General features: G+C 38.0%; 2 protein-coding genes across 22 annotated transcripts in view; one reads left to right on the forward strand and one right to left on the reverse strand.

Moving 5' to 3' along the window:
- camk2g1 (calcium/calmodulin-dependent protein kinase (CaM kinase) II gamma 1) overlaps positions 1–23,420 on the forward strand; it is an 84,715-nt gene that overhangs the window by 8,938 nt on the left and 52,357 nt on the right. The window lies entirely within an intron of this gene.
- On the reverse strand, positions 16,064–19,086 carry LOC308707167 (uncharacterized protein). The gene is made up of 6 exons (XM_081393382.1): positions 18,540–19,086; positions 17,946–18,216; positions 17,658–17,794; positions 17,264–17,473; positions 16,949–17,161; positions 16,064–16,777 (listed from the first exon to the last, which is right to left on the reverse strand). The coding sequence occupies exons 1-6, from the start codon at positions 18,933–18,935 to the stop codon at positions 16,202–16,204; spliced, it is 1,803 nt and encodes a 600-aa protein (XP_081249508.1). The 5' UTR covers positions 18,936–19,086; the 3' UTR covers positions 16,064–16,201.

A 23,420-nucleotide genomic window follows, 5' to 3' on the forward strand; every position in this document is an offset into this window, starting at 1 on the left:
TTTTGCCATGCCGCTAGTTCCCCTAGAAGAGAATGTTGGGTAAAACACAAATGAAGCTTGAAGTAGCACATGTACATTGCAGATAAAGCTTCTTTGTCTTCAGTACTTTGGTTCTGCGAATCTAATCTCAAGATTTTTGAGATTTTCTCTTTTTTAAAATCTACTGACGGCCTTCTAAATGGATAACAAACCATTTTTAAATGTGAAATAAATGTTTAATTCAGCAATTTTGTACATTCACTATCATTGTAGTGTGTATAGGATTGGGATCCAAGAACCATTTCTTATTCATGACACGTCAATTAAAAAAAAGAATAATACTGGAACCGAATGATTTTTATGAGCCAGTCTTTTCGGTGAATTTGAAACATACAGTACAACCTGTGTATTCGGATTCTAGAATGAAACATTCGGTTCTTTTTAGTGAATCAAACATACATCTTACAGCTAATTGTGAGACTCAGTGTAGTTACATGCATTGATTATATGACGTAGTTCAAGAAATACGTTTTTTTTTTTTTTTGAATAAATAAATATTTCAAAACAATTACAATATTTTTGAATGAAATACACTACCATTCAAAGGTTTGGGGTCAGTATGATTTTTTTGAGATGTTTTATTAAGCAAGGTAATTAAATTGATAGTGTTTACATTACTCACTTCCGATTACTACATTTCATATATTTTTTGTATAGTTTTTCTAATAAACGTTTGCATTGAGTTCAGCTTCCTTGTGCGTCCCATTTTTGTTGCATCCCTTTTGAGCCATGCGTCGTAACAAATGGGGGCTTGTCCGTTGCCGTAATAAATGAAGGGCTTGAAATATTTGACACATTTGTTTTTTATCCCGTTTTGTTTTTGCATTTTGTTGTGATTTCAAGATTTAATTAGATTTGAATAGAATGTTTGATTGTGGCAGTTTTGAGGAAAATCCCATTAGATTTTTTTTTTTGTTGTTGTTGTAGTGAAAACGGTAGTAGTATTTACAAAATTATTTTATGTTTTAGTATTGTTGTTCAATCCCAAAGTACACTTCAGCCATCCGCGTCCACTTGCAGCCCAATGTTTGCGAAATAACTTAATTTGTGTTCTGAAGATGAACAGAGGTCTTGGAGGTTTGGGTGAGTAATTAATTACAGAAATATCATTTTTGGGTGATTAACCTTTTAATTTCTCCAAATATTTTATCCTTAAGAGTACTAAAAGAATTGGAACCAGAACCTGAAAATAAATTCTTTACGATTTCCATCCCTAATCGTGTATACCAACATTATATCAGCCATTTGGCTCTAGATATCGGCATCAGCCATTGAAAAAACCAAACTGGTCTTCCATTTAGTGCACACACACACAGAGCGTATTCAACAATTGGTTGTTATCAGGCAGTGTATTACATGAGAGGAATGAATCGGAACACAGAGTGCGTGTTTGAATTCAATTTTCCTAGTGTGTCGAGCATGTATATATAGCCCAAATCTTAATCCCCTTTCCTCCGGGATCATTGGCCTCTTTGTTCTGCCTCCTTTTAAACCCCATTGTGTGACAGAAGCATGGAGGTAATATAAGGACTGATAGAAAGATGTCCTCACTACAGGGAACGGAGTGGCATTGTTCAACTCTTCTCTTCCATCCATCTCTCTCTGTGTTGGGAGCTGCGATGTTCCAGCCACACTCATTTTGCAGTCTTTGTTCTGAGCTGCTGCGTACTGTGCCTTTAGTAGAACTTCCATCGATTGCTCTCCCTCCCGTTCCTTCTTGCTCTCTTTCCCATTTTGTTTCGCTCCGCATCCCTTCTGTTCCTCTCTTCTTCAGCTGTGATAGCCTTATTAAATTCAGGTTATTGCGCAATCACTTTGCTGTTTTCCCGACAATAAGGTTTGCTCAATTTTCACACACTATATTTAGAAAAAGAGGGGCAGTAAATGAATTGGATTTAAGTCTTTAGGAGGTAGAATTAGAAACATCTAATTACTCTTCTTTCAAGGGCTTGGGTTTTGGAATAGTTCTTTCTGGTACATATATTGTCAGAAATTAAACTTCTATTAAGAGGCAAATTTTACTTCCTGGAATTGATTTCTAAGGTCTTTAAAACATTTTTTTTTTTTTTATTAAGGTATGTTTTATTTAAAAACCTTATTAAAATGCACAATTTATTTAAGTGGTTCTCAACCTTTTTTTCAAAAAAATATTCCCATCTGACAAATACCCACTTATGTTGTAATGAAAAAAAAAAAAACTCAAATCTAATGTCAGTTTAATGTTGTTAATCTTTATTTTCTTATTTAATTTTTTAGTAATTTACTTAATATTGATAATATAACTAAATATAAATTGAATAATTTTAATTAAATTTTCAATCTGATTGATTATGTTGGTTTATTGTTATAGTTGAATGCATTTATTTATAGATAACATTGAATAGTTGCTAATGCACAAGATATTCTAACTAAACACGAGTTTTGATATCCTGTGCATCATCTCATTCTCATCTAATATATTGTATTATATTTCAATTAAACTATGTAACTGCAATATAAATGGATTTCTAGACTGGTTTAGTTAACTATATTAACCATGTAAAAATGAAAGTATGTAATTGCGTTCTTTAAAAAAGTTCTTTCAAAACATTGCTGTGTTTGCTTGAGAATCCCACCCGTGTGACACACAACAATATTTGCTTAACCAATGGTGTGAGATTGGGGTGGATACATCTGTCTCACCGACCAATGGCATGACGTTTTTTGGCCTTCGCCTTATAAATATCTGAGACATTTTTGGTAGCGTTTTTGCCATGGGCACTGGTTAATTTCTGACCCTCGTCTAGCACCTACTGCATAAATCCTTCTAGGGAGAGAGACAGGAAAGAGGGAATGAGATGGAAAGAGCAAGAGAGTGATTGCAGGCAGAAACCTTTGCCAAGTTTTTCTAAAAGTGAATAGAACCTGCGAGAGTGAGTCAGGAAACTTAAAGTGAGTCAATTTATCTTTTGAAATGTTGACTACCATGCAAATGGCTCTTTCTAATCAGGTGAGGACGTGGGCTGTAATAAAATGTTAATGGACGCTGTAGCTGCCAAGCTGATTGCGTACGATTGTCTCTAAGTGTGATATGATTCCGTTTTAATGAGAAGTGTTCATTCCACAATTAATGGATGACGTGCTCTGACCCACAACCATGAGGAACCAAAACCGAGAAGGTTACTTCCTGTCCAGATAGTAATCGGAATAGTTCAATTACCCAAAGATGATCACGTACACACTATATGTTCTCTTCCCTTTCTTACAGTTTTGAAAATGTGAAAACATTTATTCAGAGGTGAGTCTGGGAAAAGAGTGGGTGGTTTGAGAAAATATTACATCACTGTATGAGTAATTTTAAATTACGATGATGGTATTTATTACAATATACTTGTTTTTCCTGAAAGTTTAACCTCCAGATATTTTATATCTTACAAATTTCTGTCATATCGACATCAGCCATTGAAAAACCCAAAATAATGAAGTTTAAATGAAAAAAAAGTATTTTTTGTTTTGTTTTTGGAACTTTTGTTACTTTTGCTATTGAATGATATGTCTGTAGTACTTGAGACATGTTGTAAAACAGCCGCTGCATGTGCAGTTAACTCATATCAGTTGAATTCCATTTTGATGCAGTCATAAAATCTCGCCACTTTATAAGACGTATTGTTTTGTAATTTGCTGACAGTTGCGTTCAGGACCTTGGCTGCATTTCATGTTATCCAGATAAAACTGTAGCCAGTGAGTTGGCGCTCTGGGTGGCATTGAGTCATTGATCTTTTCTTCCAGCGAGGTTGAGTTAAGCCAGGGTCCTCGGAGATCCGCACAGGTCCTGGCACGCCGCATCGGAGAGCTCTGGATACCCACTAACTCAGACGCAATGGAAATGCTAAATTAGTCAGCTTGCTAGTTCAGCAGAGAGTGAGGGACCCAGTAGAGAATGACTTGTGACACACTTTAGCTGCTTGAAGCGAACTTGGAACAGAAATGGCAGCGATGCTGAGGGAATATTTGAATCAATCTCGTAATGTTGAATCTGGAGTGTGATCCATTGCCTTTTGGGATTGTGAAGTTGTTGCACTGCCCGATACTAATGTTAGCTTTATTTCTCTTTCTCTCTCTCCCTCTCTTTCTCAAGTGTTTGTCATGTAATCCTCACATACTCCTCTGACACTCCAACCTCCTGTGGATAAATATTTGCCTACCTTTGTATTTACTTATAATGGGCCCTTACTTTTTACTGTGTGTGTACTGAAGTGTATGTCATGTGAGCTAACTTACTGCTCATCTGGCACTGGTGCCTCTGTCGCTGCTTGTATCTCTGTCATGCCTTTCCCTCTCTTTCTCTGTCTCTCTTTGTCTTGCACATTTTTTAAACTGTAGGTCTGGGCAGTATAAAACATGTAATGGTAGAACTGTAATTTTGGTTTGCATCCTTTAAGTTCCTAAAATATATACAAAATAATAATATATATATAATGTTTTCAAATTTTTTAGGTTGAATTGTTTCTAAATTGTTTTTTAACATTGTACTCACTAGGGATGCACCGATGCATCGGCTGAACATCGGTAACGGCCGATATTTGCCTCGTTAACTGCCATCGGCCATCGGGAAATAAAAATGACATTCGCCGATGTCACATGGGCGTCAGTTTGGTTTGATATGCTGGGGACAGAGACGCATTCGGAAGTGCATTTTCAGAAGTGCTGGGTACAATGACGCATTTATTTATTTATTTTTCTATGAGAAAACTCCTTTTCTCGAGAAAAGAACGACCATGGTGTGTAGCAGAAGAAGCGGCGGAGTATGCACGATCCGCGAGTGCTGAAGACGTTCTGCACGGCTTTGATGGGTGCGCAGGAGGACACAAATGGGCGGCGACCGCTTCTTCCAGTGGCGGGAGCTTTTCCCTCAGCGCCGTCAACAGATAGAGCGTTAACTGTACACACCGCCGCCGACTTGAGCTGCAAAGAAGCTCTGGCCTCCCTGTCAAGGACGCTTGTCAAAAAGTACGGGGAAGCTTGACCGCTCTGAATAGTGAGTGAGAGCGCGCGCGCGGTCGGGGCTCTCTCTCTCTCTCGCAGAAGAGCGCGTGCGCGTTTAAAATTTAATATGAACATTCACCCGTGTTTTTTCCCTCATAAATGCGAACACGAAAAATAAAATGAATATTATAATGTTTTTTTTGTTGGGTCAGACAATGATTACCAAATTTCTCTCTCATATTGCTCCTCATAACAACTGAAAAAGAACTTATAAATAAGGTTATAACTGTCAACCAGAAAGTGACATTAAAGGTTTTTTTTTGTTTCATAAATTGCTTGGTCTGATTGAATTTGTGCTCATTCTAGGATAGTGTGATCAAGAGCCGAAAGACTTGTATGTTTCAGTGGCACAAAAGAAGGAATAAATAACAAAAAGAAAAAACATCGGCATCGGCCATCGGCCAAGTTGTTATGTTAAACATCGGTATCGGTAGCGGCCCAGAATTTCCCAATCGGTGCATCCCTAGTACTCACCAAGGTTAGCCTACATTTATTTGCTCAACTTTTTTTAAATATCTCTTTACAATATAGTTTAAATGCAAAGCTGAATTTTCAGCATCATTGCTCCAGTCTCCTCCAGTGTCACATGATCCTTCAGAAATCATTCTAATATGCTTATTTGCTCAATAAACATTTCTTATTATTAGAAAAAAATGTCTGATACTTTTACAATGATATAAAATCACTCATACTGTGATATATCATTTTGGTCACACCGCCCACACCTTGTTATAAATGCGTTTACAGTTTGTTACCATTACATCTGTTTCAGCTTATCTATTTACATCTATTTATGTTTTTTATTTTTACACATATTTATATTTATGTTTTTACACATGCATATCTGTTTCCTACATATTTTTCTCTCATCCTCATTTCTCTTTTTTTATGTGCTTGTTATGTTGTTGATTTAATTACACACACACACACACACACACACACACACACACACACACACACACACACACACACACACACACACGGTTCTGAAGCATGCAATGTCATGAGGTGCTCCTCTTTCTCTGGATGAACTGCTGACCTAAAACACACACACATTTTCCTCACTCTTTTTATTTCTATCCTGTGAAGCTGTCCTCTATCTGTCCCTTAATCACTCTATCGGAGTCCTTCACAGTTCACACAGCACAAAGCTCGAGATCTGTCCCGCCTCTAGAGACAGAGAACTGCCTGAGCTACCAGAACACAGAGACCCATTTCTAGCCAGGACTGTGTGCCATTCAGTATTGAAATAAGTTTATTTTTAAATCTAGTTCAGTTCCTCAATATCAGTGAAGTTTGAATTGGACAGTTTGCAGGATTGAATCTAGTAGAATTAAAATAACTGAAATACAAAGAAATTCATATAACTGCAGTAAGTGTCATAGTTGTCAAGATAAACCTGCCTGAGAGTTTAAAATATTGTCTAAAATGAACTTTAAAGGTGTTATTGGCTCTACAGACAGATATTATATGTAATAATCTATTATTATTTTGTCTTTATATACTCTGTAGTTCAGTAAAAGTTTGGGGTTAGTAAAATGTTTTCAGTGTCACATGATCCTTCAGAAATCATTGATCTGCTGTTCAAGAAACATCTCTTATCAATGTTGAAAACAGTTGTGCTGCTTAAAATTATTGTCCGAATTATTTGATGAATAGAAAGTTCAAAAGAACAACACTTATGATCTCTTATGAAACACTTTAATGCATCTTTGTTGAATAAAATAATTAATAAGAAAAACCTTACTGACCCCAATCTTTTGAAATGTACTGTAATTAATTGTTTACACACTCACACTCACACTCACACTGCTGTAGTGTGAAAGTCTTTCTGTACTTTTTTCTGCTATGAAAGGAGGAAGGGCTGTCTGCGAGTTATTGAATGTGCTGCTGTTTCTCACACTTTTACCACTGAAAGTAGAGTACGTTCTCTCTCGGATGGATCCAGTGAGGCCTAACTGTGTAAAAGGACATCGACACTTGTCTTTTTGCTTTTGTAAAAAGCTAGTTTTGTGTGTTAACACTTTAACTGGTATATTTGACTGTTGCTAGTTTTTATTTTATAAAGACACCATGAGTCATGACACTACATTTATAAGCGTGTTAAACTTCTGCAGTGAGACAATTTAGTGAGAAATAAATGTAGGACGATTGGATGTTTATTGGGAATACTGCTGTTAGGATGTATTAATTTTTATTTTTTTTTATTATATATTCCAAGCCTATGTGAGCTTGGTTGCATCCGCAGGAAAGGCCATTTAAGAACACAATTTTTTACCTGTACAAGTACAATAATGTGCAAGGAATAAAATGTGTACCTTGAATGCAGAAAAGTCATTTTTATAAAAGCTTCTGCCAAATGCATTAGTGTAAATGTAATGTATATGCACTATAAGGCCAGGAAAATGTATTAAAATAAATAAATTAATAGATATGTTAGACAGATAATCCATCAATAACATATTGAAAGGGTTAGTTAAATCTAGTGCTTGTAGAAGCAAGGCAGTGCAAGTCCTTGTTTAGCCCACACTGTCTCTGAGGGTTTCAGAGGAGAAGACCTGCCGTTGGCTGTTTTAATGAGATGTATCTTTGGTGGACATCTCTGCTTCTGCTTTCTGAGGAATGAGAGAGGAGAGGAGCAGAGTGAATTCTTTCTTGTTGAGTATCATTTGTGGTATTCATCTCAATCATTCATGTGAATTCCTTTTACAACATTATCTTGCTAATCTGTACCTGAATCAGGAGCTGAAGTATCTGTGAAAGTGTATGTTTGCTTGATTTAAATGGGGTTGTTGCACTTGTGCTGTTGTGTTTGTGTGTTCTCCTGTTTTTCTGAGCAGCATGGCCCTGCAAGATTGTGGATTATTTTATTTTATTTTATTATTATTTTTTATTTTATTTTTTTATTATTATTTTTTATTTTATTTTATTTTATTTTATTTATTATTTTTTATTTATTTTTTATTATAGTTTAGTTTAGTTTAGTTAAAATGTATTAAATATTTTGTACACATATTGCGTAGTTATCCTTGGAGTCAATTTGTTTTATTGTGATAACGCATTGAAGTGCGGACATAATTTTGGCCAGGTTCTCATACAAACAATCACTTAATGTTGTTGTCAATGCATGCTTTTTCCTGTGAGCTTTTTGTTATTCTGTGTATATTTTTGCATACTAAAATAAATTAAAATTCACTCCAATCATGGTATTTTTCACCAAATCATGTAGTCAGATAAATACCTTAACCAAGTTCACTGTTTTGTTCTTCCCTCATATTTATAAAATAAAATATTTTCCTCATATTTCGATGGTTAATCAAAATTGTTTTTACTAATTTGTTTCTCTTCCGTTTGTAATCGACACGAAGTTTGCGCATTTATATATTCTCAGCATGTTCTTATTTTGGTTGAAAATGAATAACTAAGTATGTATTGATATAATGCTATGATCTGTGCTGGTCATTTGTTTTCTTAAGTTTTCATATAAAAATAAAAACTAAATTATTCATTTTTTGTAATGAGAATATCACTCATGAGGTGAAATAACGCAATACTTTGAGAAAAAATACCGTTCCCTCCTTTGTCTCACACACAGTGTTATCAGGACTTGGACAGATTATTATTATTATCTGTGCTGAATTATTAAAAAAATCAAATTGGCAAGAATCATGTGTAAAACAAAGGACTTCATCTTTACCAACAAGATAAAGTGCGCTCTCATGGTGCGCTTTCACGTTTTTGCTGTCACACCTGATAAGACTCTGTACATGTTTGCGTTCTGACTGGCCTATTAGCAGTGATCTTATCTTGTATGTAGTTATTTGTCAGAAGAAAGTGTGTGTGTGAAGTATGGCAGGCAAGCTCTCAGCAGGGGATAGTGTTCATGGACTCTTTGAAATTTGTTTTGAAATGAGCATTCTGCCTTGAGATACGAAGAACAGTGAGACGTGGTGCAGATCTCTTTAGGACGTAGGAAAGGAAAATTGACAGCATGCATATATACAGTGCAAAATGTGCTTTTTTAAAAAGAAGCTCTGCCAGTTTACATAATTCACAAAAGGCAAAATAGTTGACGGTGTATTAAATGAAAAGTCCTCTTCTTCGTTTCCTAAATTGGCCTAAAAGCTTCATGTCAAATGTGAATATTTCTGTAGTGAACAATGAGTATTTTGCTCTGGTGTTTACATTATATAATCCCTCTGATTTAATGAACACTCCTTACTGCATCACATGCGAGTTGCTGTTCTTTGGCGTGGGGCGTTCTCCGTGCTTTTGTTGTGCTGCCTCATTAAACACGGAGTGAGATTTTCCTCTTCGTTCTTCTGCACAGTCATGATTCCTCAAATATGGCTCTGCTGGTTACTGTGAACAGCTGTTCCTGATGGAACATCTAATTTGCTGAAGATCAGAAAGCCTATATTCTACGGTCCAATGGACTTGTGTTGCCCCCCCCCCCCCCCCCTCCCCAAACATAGGAAAGCCTTCTTCATGTATGAATGACAGCATAGAAGGGAAAAACGGTGGACTAAACAGTTTATGTGTGCTTGACTGTGTTTGTGCTTTAGGTCACTCCCAGAGGGCCTCATTTCTCCAAATATATCTGTACTCATGTCTGAGGGGACGCACACCTTCTCCCTGGGCTATTCTTAGGTCCTCTCTCTCTTTCTCAGGTCCTGTAGTGGGTTCATCCCGTTGTGGAAATGTCAGGCAAACGCACTGGCTCCATAAATTCTGATGCAGTCTAGTGATCAACTTTTTTTTTTTTTTATAAATATGTATATTTTATACAATATTTGCTCAAATGTATAAAAATGCTAAATATCTATTAATTTGAAACAATTATATTCTGCTGTTTATAGCATCAGCGTTTAGAGTCTCGATCCCTTTTTGCTTCTCTCCCATCTTAAAAGTAAAACAAAAGGAGGTTTTCACAGCGATGCTATAGAAGATCCATTTTGGGTTTTCAGAGGAACCTTTCATTGTGTAATGCTGCGTCTCATTTTGGGTTAAACTTTGATCAGTCACTTAAACCTTTATCCAAACCTGTCACTGTCGGTCGCGCATATCTGCCATGTTTTGTAGTTCCTCCTCCAAAGCGCAATGGGTTGTTGTGGGCAATATTAGCCTTTAGAGTGTGCACTGATCCACACTTCAAAAACCCACCGGAAATAGTAGACCATCCGAGGAAGGACGTCTGGCATACTCTTTTCAACATACTATGCTTTGGGACACACTTTTTTAATCTCACATACTGTTAACCTAACACTAATATTGCACACAAAAAAACAAACAAACTTAATTTTAATATTTACTCTTCCTTTTGAGTGTCATGGCAAAGCATGCTTGGAAATAGAAATCCCAGCCAAGTTTTAGATAAATTTAGTCCATAAAAACTCCAAACGAAGAAACAATTCAGATAACTTAAAATGTGTCTGTTTGGTGAACTCAAAATACTCATAAAAGTTAATCTGAACTAATTTGTTTAAAGGGGTGGTTTACTGCCTTTTTTCTTTGCTTGATTGTGTTTATGGGCTGTAATATAACATGTCTTCGTGTTTCGTTTGTTAAAAAACGCCTTATTTTTCATAAATTTCACCTTTATTGTAAGCCGCTTCCTCCCCTGTCATTTGAACGACCGGTTGACTTCCTGAGTCTATGAAACCACTCAGTAATTGGCTAAACTGCGTCCGGAATCTTCACGCCCATTACCTTTACGGGCGACAGTTGCATGTGCTCCTGGCCCGGTCAAATGTAATGGTGTCAATATTGCCTCATCAGTTTGAGCCAGAATCAGACCCAGAGAGCGGTGATGAAGAGAGTCAAGCAGAACCTCCGCAAACACGGCTCTTACTAAAGGTTTCTGAATGGTAATTTTTTTTAATTATTATGATTTTCTCAAAGAATTTCCATACGCTGTTACTTGAAAATGCTACTGCTGTTTGTTAGCTTTTGAGATACGCTTTCCCCCTGATTAAACATTTAATATAACTGAATACATGACTGAGTAATACCGTTTTTTAAAGATATTGTTTTATTGATAGAATGAACAACCGTTTAACTATTCACAAAACTTACCGGTAGTTTACTCAGTTTGTCGTTTTCTTTAGGTGTAACGTTACATGTGATAACAGCAGCTGAAGTTCGCTGTTGCGATAATGTTTTGAAGTTTGTACACGTTTCTTACACACAAAATAACATCGAACTAACTAGCTACTATAACCAAACAGCTTTGGCATTGGTTTGCGTTCTTGATCAAATAAAAAAATTACGTCATAAAGTATACATGGAAAATACGTTTACAAAATTTGTACATATACAAATTCGGGTCAAATATTTATACGCATCTGTCATATACTAAAGCCAGCGCTGGAATTTTTTTACATCCTTGATAAAACTAAAACATTATGTCTTAAATTATACAGGCAAATACATTTAAAATGATTAAACCTTACTTGCAGGTTGTGGCCTCTGGTTTTAAAGCTGTAACTGCTTCATGTTGGAGTAATAGTTTCTTGTTGAATCCGACATTGAACTCGTGTAGATTCTGGAAGCTGTCTTCCGTAAAATGCGCAGCACAGAGAGCTAAACTACGATTGTAATTGTCAGGAACATAATCAAACTTAAATTTTAACCATTGTTGACGAACTACAGCGTCTGTAGGAAGCCTGAACACAGAAGACCTGACAGCTACAGCTCTCCACTATAACTCCTCCTCTTCGACAGCAGAACATGTTCCGGAGGGAGGGTTGATGTAAATGTATGGGTTAGTTACGTATAAAACCCGGGAAGTATCTCGTTGTAGTCCCATTCGAGTCGTTTTTGTAGGCATTAAACTTCCTGATTTTTAAAAGACAATATCTCTGCTTACGTTGAACTTTCAGCGCAGCAACTTTGCAGATACTGTTCATGCACCAACAGCAACATTACACAGTATTTAAAATGAAAAAAGTGAAATAGCAATCAACCACCCCTTTAATTTAAGTTTACTCTTCTAAAACTAATTAATTATTTTGAGCATTAGGGTTTACAGTGGATGGATAGTATGGACATTGAGACGCAGGGTAATTCTTAACTCTTTCCCCGCCATTGACGGAATTTTACGGCAATCCATGTTTCACTGTTATACGGTAGGGGGCGCTATTACACAGCTTATAAAACAGAATACAATCTCAGGATCCAAAAACAAGCAAAGTTGAAACAAGTGATAGAAGCATTGCTTAAGCTAACGTGATCATAAAACATTAAACCTCATAAATCGAATCTGCCTACCGTTACCCAATGAAATGTCAAACCGAGTAAGTGTTACAGGACTGTGAAGCTTTGGGGATGTTAATGTACTCTGCCCTATAAAATGTTTTTTTTTTTGATTTATGGTTTTTGATTTATTATACATTTATCATCAAAAACAGCAGTAATTAAATGAACGCTTAACTGAAATTTTAATGATTCCTTTCATTTTTTTTGCATAAAGTGCTGCAAAAACTTACAACATGGAAGGAAAATTGTGTGATATTGCTAAAAAATAAAGTTTTAATAAAAACTATTATAATTCTTACTTTGAGAAGTAAATTCTACTGTGCAATGGTAATATATTTCTCTTAGTTCAAACTTTAATTTTTTTAAGTTGGAGTGAAAAACTTTGTGTTTCAGTGTGTATCTGATAATAGTTATATAATATGATAATATGAACTCTTGTGTCCTCATATAGTGGTGCTGGCTGGCAACTTAAAAAAAACACTGGCGGGGAAAAAGATAAAAGAACCATTTTTGTCATAGTGCGGAACATAATCTAATTTTATAAATTTAATAATCTAAAAAAACCAAAGAACCTTTTGTGCAATGGGAAGGTATCATGGATGTGAATGGTTCCTCATGGGACCATAGCATTAAATAACCTTTATTTTATAAACAGAGTAACTCTACTGGTCCAGAGAAGTTCTTAAGATTTGTCTCCCCTTGAGAGTTACTTACAGCCCTGACGGCACCTATCTCCGTTCATCGGCCCTGACACTCCCATTCCTCTTCCTGCTTGCCCCACTTTCTCTTTGTCCTGCATCTCATACTTTCTTCTCGTTCTTCCTCCAGAGGGCCACATGTGAATAATTCAGTCAGTCACATGTTACATTACAGAACGGGCAGTCTGTCTCTTTTATTACAGCGTGAACAAACAAGCGCTGTGGCTCATTTACAGGCGCGCTGCTGGAGCCAGCAGTTTAGGTGTAATCAGATGCTACGGGACGCGTCTCCGCACGCCTCCCTGATGCAGTTAAAATGCAGATGAAATGAGCTGAATTGGATTATGCGAATCTTGAAACATGATACAAGTTATGTTTGGTGACGTTGTTCAACAGCTCGGTGCGCCTTTCAGACCGTCGGAGGAAAGATGATGCAGTCGGGTTATAAAGACTATATATCATACACAAATTTGCATGTTTCTCTGCGAAGATGTTACAGTTGTTGGCTCAAGTCATTAAAATGCTTGCAAAGCAGATTTATATTAATATACCTCAGGCATTCTGATACTCTGAACTTGCAGTTAATATTTATCGCCTTCAAACTTTGTTTTTTAGATATTTAATTGTGATTTTTTTTTTTTTTTTTTAACTGAAATTTCCTGGCTTTTTTCATGATAATAGAGGTCTAGGGGCTATGTAACTACCATATAAGTTTCAAAACAGTCAATCCACAGACAAATGCACACAGCCTGCATAAAATAATCCGTGCCTTTTCACGAGCCGTTGTGACTTCCGTATAAATGTGACGTCAGAACTACTCAGTCATCGCCTTCAGAGCACTGCCCACCGTCAGGAAAATACATCATTGCACAGGCTTCCGAACAACATTAATATAAGAGAACAGTAGCTAATGTTTATTTATTCAGCACAGCAATTTAGTTCGACCTTAACCGTCTGTTCTGCACATTTCACAAGTGTCTGCTTCGTCAATCAGGCACAAATCAATGCCGGTTTTTCAAAGAAGCTACTCCTCAAAGATGCTGCAGTCCCTACAGTTCATAGTTTTACAAGTTTACCTTGGGCGTCAATTGCAGCATGTTCTCGCGTTCTGTGGGCATCCTTGCAGATTTACCACAAGTACAGCTTTTACTGAAAAAAGTAACATTGTATAAGAAATTGCAGCACGTCAACTTACTGTATCAGTTGGGAAGCAATAGTTACATAGCTTACTGCATTCGGTGTCTGTCTGCTAATGTTACTATTATAAAGCAGTTAAGTGTTTCAAAATCCGTGTTTCAAAAAGCTATTAGCGTACATATTTTTGAATTTGACAAAAAAAGTCTTGAGTTTGTTTACAGACAGTTTAAATTAGTGTTAAAGGTGGTATCAGTGATTTCAGGCCCAAAAATATTTTTATCACATTCATCTAATCTTTCCTAACGATCCGCTAGCTGCCCGCCCCATAAGCATGCCGTCAAAAAAACGCGTCTCTGTATGCAGCCTAGGCTCTGAGATCTGCACACAAAAACAAATGGTTTAGCCAAACACTCAAAACCAAAACAAATACCGACAGGGGGAGGGTGTTGTGAGGTTTTGAGCCAGCTTTTTCTTCAGCTCTGACTTCGCGTGCAGCCGTGCACGAGCACAAAACCTCACAACACCCTCCCCCTGTCGGTGATTGGTTGGAACACTATTTGTTTTGGTTTTGAGTGTTTGGCTAAACCATTTGTTTTTGTGTACAGATCTCAGAGCCTAGGCTGCCTACAGAGACGCGTTTTTTTGACGGCATGCTTATGGGGCGGGCAGCTAGCGGATCGTTAGGAAAGATTAGATGAATGTGATAAAAATATTTTTAGGCCTGAAATCACTGATACCACCTTTAATGTTGAATCTGCGTGCAGCATTGATGTAATGGTAATTATAATACTCTTGTTTGTCTCCCGTTGTTGCCGATTCGGGGTCCGGCTCGAACATATAAGGCCGGATAACATTTCCCTCAGCAATGTCCATCATTACAGGTGTTTTATTTACCTTACTTGTGAGCATCACCAAGCCACAGCAGGCTACAGCATACATGACCCTAGTTACACGTGGTTGGCCTGGCCGTGCGTCACTCGGAAAACAACAGGCCAATCAGAAGAGAGGCTCATGAATATTAATTAGACAGACCAAAATCGACCTGTTCTAAGCAGAGCTCCTGAGAAAGGAACTGTAAAAATATATTGGGATGGTTTTTGGTACTTATACCGCAAATATATATTCTTAAGGACATTTAAAACCTAAAATAATAATAATTTTTTTTTTACCCTCATCTGAGATTCAGAAGTGGACACTTTGCTGTCCCATGAGGCTATGGGAGCGGAGGAACTGTCAGATTTAAAAAAGCTAAAAAATAATTGCAGAGTATTGTTAAACGGGCAGTGTACCAAAAAAGTGTTTCCTTGTGGTTAAATTGTACATTTAGCAAAGCCTACGTAAGCTTTTGCGGTTGTTTTTGTTAGTAGGTCATAAGTCAAAGAACTTGTGGGTCAAGCAATGTAACAATGGAGATAGTACTAGTATGTATGTATGTATGTATTTATACAACATACCTTTATACTTGAAAACAGTCTTTTATAACAGTCAAAAAGTAAGCTCTTTAAATTCAGTACATAGTGCTGGGCGGTTTGACCAAAAATCAACATCACGGTTTTTTTCTAAATTATACCGGTTTCACGGTTTTTACCGGTTTTTTTGTGTTTTGTTTTTTTTCTCAAGCATGATGGGTGTTTACCACATTTTCTACTGAGTGAGAGAGGAAATAGTGCAGTAGATTTACTTATAATGCCCTATTTTATTGTCATGAGTGAATATTATAGAAAAAATCCACACTAATATTCAGACCTGCAAACTCATCAGAGAAAAAAAGGTGACAGTGTCCGGTCGGGGGGGGGGGGGGGGGGGGGGGGGGTTGGGGTCGATGCCGACGCCGACACCGACACTGTGAACTCAGGTAAGTGTTAGGCGCATGACACTAAAATAAGAAAACAACAAAAGAACGAAAACACAAATGATATTATACTGAATAACATTTATTTTTTCCTTAACCTGGACGAGGGTTTCACAAACACACGCGCACGTAAACACCAATGGAGGGAAACTGAAAACATTTGTTTTCTTTAATAAAAAACATACTGAAAATTTTATGTTTTACTGAAAAACATTCCTTTTTTTTTCTTCTTAGCCTGGACAAGGGTTTCACAAGCTCGCTTTCGTTGTTTGGCCGCATGCCTCCTTCTGGCCAAAGCCTCCTCTTCTGCCTTGGTTCTTCTGGCTGCGGCAGCGCTTGAGGATGGCTGGCAGTCGAACACCCTCCGTCTCTCCATCTCCTTCAAGGCTGCTTGCTTTCTTAAAGCTTTGTCCTTACTTCCAGCCGACAGGATGTTTTGACATATCTTCTGATCCACTGGCCCATACTTTATGTTTTCTCTACTGAACATTTCTACTGCAGTTTTCTTTTGGGTCAGCATGGTGTGTTTCACAGTTTGGATGGCACTCAGAGTGCTGATGCTCATGCTGCCACTTTTTGAGTCAATGATTTCTGACATGTAACTGAAAGATGACTCAATCATTGGCCCATGGAACACAGACAATGCTGTCTGTGCTGTTTTGGTGAGTGCTGGGTACCTTCCTGTATCAGAAACATCTGCCCACCAGCTGACAGCATCTTCTCCATCAGTGAATGTTGGCAGGCTCTGGTCCACACCATACTGGAGAATCTAAAGCCAGATAAAAACTATTTAATTATCCCACCAGGGACATTTAACCTCCACAGAAGCAAGATATAGGGTTAAAAATTAAACAACAACAGTAAACATCAAAAGCATCCATACACAAGACTCACAAACACATTACATACTAATAATAGGGACGTGCATTATTCAGCTAACCTCTTGCTGAACATCCACATCAGCAGGGAAAAACTTGCTTAGCATCTCCATCAGTTCTCTCAGCAGATGTCCAGTCTTGGAGTGCCCCCTTGCAATAGGGTCAAGAGCAGACAGGCACTGCAGGGTCATGCTCTCCAGTGGCAGCTTTCTCTGCAGGTATTCCCCACAAGCAATGTATCCCTGGAGCACTTGGTCCAGGAAGGGCTTCAGTGTCTGTATAAATATCAACAATAACACACTGGTATAGTAGTGCTCCTTTACCATTGGCAAATGTTTTTTGTCCAAAAGTTGGGTAACTATTTTTAAACCACTCACATGGTGTTTTGGATGCTCCCGTCTGAATCTATCTGCCACACGACCCACATACAGATCTCTTGCAGGCAGCAGTTTGTCTCCCTTGAGTTCGAGACCTGCCAGGGTCCTGGGGATTGGTGGCAGGTGTTCTGGCTTCACAAAGCATGCAAGAAAGTTGGTGAAAACCTGCAGCTGCTTGTCATGCAACTTGTGCACAAGGGTGTCACGACCCTGAGGAAGTAGTTATATTGTGCAAGTGAGAGATGGATATGAATTTCCATCATACAAGCACAGTAAGACACAACCAGTTACACTGGTAACATAAAATAAAAGATGTTAAATACCCCTGGGGTAGCATTTAAAACTATCCAAAATGTATGATAGAACATAGTTGTGAAACACTATTTCAATATACCTGGAACACCATAACATATTCTTTCAGAAGAGCCAGGACACCTATGTAGACACTGAGATGGAGCTCTGTTTTGGTGTCTTCATGCCACAGTTTCTTAACCAACCGCTGCTTTCTGTCTCTGCCCTGCTGTGTCATTCCTGGAAGAGAATATATCAAAGCTCTAATTTGTTGATTTACCAAAGCAAATGTCAGATAGTGACCATGCAGGCCAATGTTGACACACCATAGATATTCCCATAATTTGGCCACATTACCCAGCCAATCTACAACTGCAATGTGTTGATTTACCTTTCCCATTGAGGTCCTTATGAAAAGTCTGAATGCGTCTCTGGGCCTTTTCATTCACATGATGAGCATCATAGAGTTTTTCCAAAGGTTCTTTGTACAGAGCCTTGTCTTCCGCATTCATGAACCCAAAGAATAGGACCTTATAAGCAGGAAGCATGGTTTGAGTGCTGAGTCCAACATCATAAGACGACAGCCAACGGTGTGGGATGAATCTCTTTGAAGTTGAACCGGGAATGCTCATGTAATCACAGATCTCTTGGAGATAAGCCCGCTGACAAATAGAAAGAACACACATATAAAATAAATAAATAAATAAATAAATAATATATATATATATATATATATATATATATATATATATATATATATATATATATAAATATAAATAAAACAATAATAAGGCCATCAAATGGCATTCAAATTCTGTCAAAAATGTCCTTGGGAAAGAGAATGAAACCCAAATTGCTTCTAATGAGCAGGATACCCGCATGGCAGCTGCTGCCATTGGCGAAATGGGTGAATAAGAGGCCATTCAGTGCTGTCAAGGTGGAAAAGAGCTATACACAAGTGCTCTACACTCCTGTATGAATTTACCTGGTCAGAAGCCCACTTGTGATCAGTATGAAGGTCACTGAAGAGCTGTTCTAGATGACCGTTGAAAGCACTGGAAAATCTCTTCGACGCATTATGCATGTGATGGCATGAGTCCCCGTCGATATCTAGAAGTTCTGAGCAGTGGTTGTGTCGAACTCTAGTTTCCAGGCCAGACTTGCTGCCTCGCATCACTGCGCAGGAATCCATCATCATGCTCACCATGTTGGACCACGGGATATCATTGTCTGAGAAGAATTTGTCCAGGGCATTCTCCAGGGTTGCTGACGTTACCTTAAGTACTTCAAATGACCCAAGGTGCTCCACATCAACAGCCTTCCTCTCTGGGTTATAATAGCTCACCAAAATGGAGAGCACCTGTATAAATGAGAAGACCATTGAGAATGTTGACTGTTTTTTAAATCACATCCCCTTGATCGAGGTTACTGAGTACTCACCGCTGTCAGTAGGAAAAATAACAATATTGACCGAATATCAGGACAGCAGATAAAGCGGACTATGTGGGCAGAAATGCTTTATATGAAGTAAATATTGTGCCAAATGTTCATGTTATTTTTCCAAATGAAAGCACTGTGTAAGCTTGATGGGATATACATGGCCGGTGTTCTTCTGTAATTGCTTTAGGTGTCAAAGCATTGAAATCCTAGGAATTACTATTCTATTAATACCATTACTGCATTACCTTTTTGTCACTACTTGAGGTAGCCTCATCAAGATTGATGGAGAATGGTAACTTTTTGATGTTGCTGATGATGCGGTCGGAGAATGTCTTCCCCATGCCGTGAACCATTTTATATTTCGCTGCAGTTCGCGACAACTTCATGCGGCTCAGAGCCACTTTGTCCTGGGCCAGCGTCTGCGCGAGGTTGACAATGACGGGGGCCATTGTGAATGGCAGTGAGTGCTCTGCCAAAGTGCCCAGAACCATTGCCTGATAGTAAAGCAAATTAAAATCATTAAAATGCAACCTCGCAAATTATCCCTACATAGATCTACTATGATGAAATTGTCTGCCTGTATTGTATGGCTGATATACAATATACAGTATATATCAAAATACATTTCTGTTCAGTAATTATCAATGCATTTTATTTGCAGTGCTCTTTACACTGAATAAAACAATCTCAAAGTGCTAGTGTTCAAAATATAATTCAACCAACAATTCATTCAATTTTCTGTATAAATACTTGGTACTAAACCTCTGCATTCGCAACACGCTGAAACATGGACACAGGTAATTTCCCTCTCTCCCTCTCTCGCAATGCTTCTGGTCCATGGGTCTCATGAACAGCATTATCAGGGGGACTACAAATGCTCCTGGTTGTCAAAATTGTCAACACTTTTTCTCTGTGTTTGGATGTGGCACAGTGGGATATTAGGGCATGCACCCCCTTATTGGCATAGTTTATTTCCTTTGTACACAAGGTACATCTGGCATGTCCTGCCTTATCTATTTTTCTGACATACAATGATAGAGGCAATGTATGCTCAACACCCTGCACTTCCTGCCTCACTTCCACCTTGAGCCATGCCCAGCTCCACTTGCACCTCCCTGCTGATTCTAGTTGCGCTACATACAATGAGTCTTCCTCATTCAGCTCCTTCATTCTAAAATGGAAAATGAACACAGGATAAGTTAGCCAATCTCATCGAACCAAAGACTGATTGGTGTTTTCAAGATATAAGGCTACTCTAATTCTGAGCAGCCCTGGGTGGGATTTAACATGAATATTCATTACAAGGCTGTAGCACACAATGCAATGCAAAGATTTCAAATGACAGCTTTAGATGCAAAATGTAGCCCTTTATTATACAGAAATTTGCTGTCGGCGATTTGGTGCATAGCCTTGCACGTTCACCAGATTATAAATAGACATTGTTTACAAGTAATGCGGCGCAGCCAATGCAACAAGACGTCAAACTGCTTTATGTTACACTGAATTACTCTTGCATCAGCTGTTGTCTAAACAGTTACATCTACCCACATCAACACATCAAAAACGCTTTAAAAGTAGGGCTACGCTTCCAGCTGACTTGAATGACTGCTGCGCACACGACAACCTCCATAACGTGTCGTTAATCAGGGTAGCTCAGAATTGGAGTAGTAGCCAGAACTCAGGGCAGAGCACCTGGCTTAAGTTAGATGCTAACGTTAATGATAAGGTTACAACCTAAGTTGGCTATCCGAAATACTATATACCAGGGCTGCGCGATATTGGGAAAAAAATGACATTGCGATATTTTATTTTTCTGCGATATATATTGCGATATGAAATGAAATCTAATCTAATTTTTTCTTATAAACAAATATGGGGTAAGCACACTTATTCTCATTTTAAATGATTTAAACAGAGTATTTTTTAAATTAGAGTAAATGATTTGTTTGTAACTTAAGGATATGGTTTGAATTGTTAACATTAGTTAATGTATCTAATAACTAACATGAACTTACTATGAGCAATACTTTTGTTACTGTATTTATTAATCTTTGTTTATCTTAGTTTATAAAAATACAGCTGTTCATTGTTTGTTTGGTAATGTTACAGTGCATTAACTATGTTAACATAGGTTCAATAAGGCTATAGCCTAAATGTTGAAATGAACAATGTTGTAGAAGTGCAGTTTACTAATAGTAAATAGAACATTATTGTAAAGTGTTACAGATTCAGAGACGTCTCGTGAGTTCAGTGTTGGACTGACAGGTCAGTTGTTTAAACCAGAATTAATTGAATCGGTTCAAAGGAATCATTAGTTCGCGAATCGGACATGTAGTCTACGGCACGCGTTTTGTAATTATTATCTCAGCAGAAGGATATCGCACAAGATGTGTAAGAAGAACAAGAACATTTCATCACTGGATAGTTTTTTTTTTCCGACACCATCGTGTCAATTGATTATTATATGCGCGAGAGGGAGAGAGAGAGAGCAAGACAGCGCTCGTGTTATTTGAAGACGGTGAAGGTGAGCGCGCGCGCGGCCGGGGCTTTCTTGCTCTGCTCGTTCTTATATGCGCCCTGTTAAACTGGCAGGACTTAAAAACACATGCAAATGATAAACTTTCACTCTATGATGGTTATGTGCAATTAATCCGCGAATCACATGCGTCAAGGGTCGGGGAGCAGCTTACTCGTACGGTTAATGAATCACGGATTAACTATAGCCTACATCGCACATCCCGTGATGTGACTCGTGGATTCGCACATCACGATATCGATGCTTAAACGACACATCGTGCAGCCCTACTATATACTTGCGTAGCAAGCTAAATGGTTCACTTTAGTTAGCAAGATGGTCAGAAAATGTGCTATCTTGCTAAAGGAAATTCCAGCATTGGAGCCGCTTGTATTGCTTGCTATTAAGCATTTTGCTTGAAGCATTATAGGCTAACTGTATGAAAAAAACAACGCTAGCTGACGCTATTTGACTTAAGCAAACAAATATCTGTTGTTTAGCTCCAAAAAGATTGACTTACCTTGAATTCAATTTCCATCAGAGTTTCCACATTAGGTCAGGTGTCTCGAGTCTTGAAAGGCGCGAACCATAGAGGCGCGAACACAGATGGCAGTGTGTTTTTTCAAGATCCTGAAGCAAGCGCTGAGATTCCGATTGGTCCAGAAAAAATGTCATTTAAGAAATGTCCAATTATGGCCTACATGGCACGCAAGCCCACCCTCACCCTCTCTTGACAGGCGCGAGCTCAGTTGAGATTCCGACCCCCCCCCCCCCCCCCCCCCCTTAAAAAAACTCTCCGGTTCTACACGATTCACGTGAATGACCCAATTGACAATGAAAACGGCGATTGTCGCCGAAAAGCGACAAGTTTGCAGGTATGAATATTAATAATACAGGTTTGCAAGGCTGTTTACAAAGAGGTGCCAGCAGGACGCGCTTTAGGAGCGGCAGAAACAGTGGTTTCCCCGGTAACGGCTGTACACAAAGCAGCAACGCTCATAAACACTGCTTTATCAGGAAAGATAAAGAAAGATTCAATCGTAATAACAAAGAAACTTTTCTTAAGACCGTCAGTTCACTTCAGATACGTTAATACAGTATAAAAACACGCGCGCCGCAAGAAAAAAAGACTCTCACCCCCACACGTCTCGTGCCCATTCTAGTCAATGCTTGTGTTTCAGATCGAAGCTTCCCAGAAGCGGCTCTCCGCGCCGCTTCGCTAAATATAGGCGCCTGGTCTATTTTGACGCACCACGTGGAGGACGGAATAAAACCTTGTCGCAGCTGTAATGCGCCGCAGACGTGTGTTGTAAATGAGGGGTGAGACTGTGTCGCGCAGCGCCGCGTTCCGATTAAAGCGACATACACCGGTTTTGCGGTATATTAAAAATTCATATCGTAACAAAAATAAACACCGGTATTCGGTATGAACCGGTAAACCGCCCAGCACTATCAGTACATACTCTGAAAGTATAAAAATTAGGATGTTGTTTATGTGGGAACGTGTTTCCCTTAATTTAGTGTTGTTTTTCTTAAGTTCTGTGTTTTCCATTTTAATGGTTTAATTAAATTTAAATAATCCAGGATGTCAATTGAATTCATAAAACTTCAACAGTTTAATAATTTATTAACAGTTTAACAGCCATATTGCCCTATATAAAATGCCCCCCCCTTTTTTTTTTTCTTGATTCTGATTTATGGTTTATGATTTTTAATAAATGTATCATCAAAAACGGCAGTAATTAAATGAACGCTTAACTGAAATTGCTGCAAAAACTTAAAACATGGAAGGAAAATTTCGTGATATTGCTTGTTTTAATAAACTTTATTATAATTATTACTTTGAGAAGTAAATTCTACTGTGCATTGTGCAATGGTAATATATTTCTCTCATAATTTCTTCAAGTTAAA

Source organism: Scardinius erythrophthalmus, assembly GCF_964197995.2.
Source record: "Scardinius erythrophthalmus genome assembly, chromosome: 18".
NCBI lineage: Eukaryota > Metazoa > Chordata > Actinopteri > Cypriniformes > Leuciscidae > Scardinius > Scardinius erythrophthalmus.

Coding starts and splice junctions, on each gene's coding strand:
- LOC308707167 (XM_081393382.1), bottom strand. CDS start 18,935: ATGGTCTTCTCATTTATACAGGTGCTCTCCATTTTGGTGAGCTATTAT. Junction 17,474..17,657: donor AATATGTTATGGTGTTCCAG/GTATATTGAAAT, acceptor CTACTTCCTCAG/GGTCGTGACACCCTTGTGCA. Junction 16,778..16,948: donor ATGTGGATGTTCAGCAAGAG/GTTAGCTGAATA, acceptor ATCTGGCTTTAG/ATTCTCCAGTATGGTGTGGA.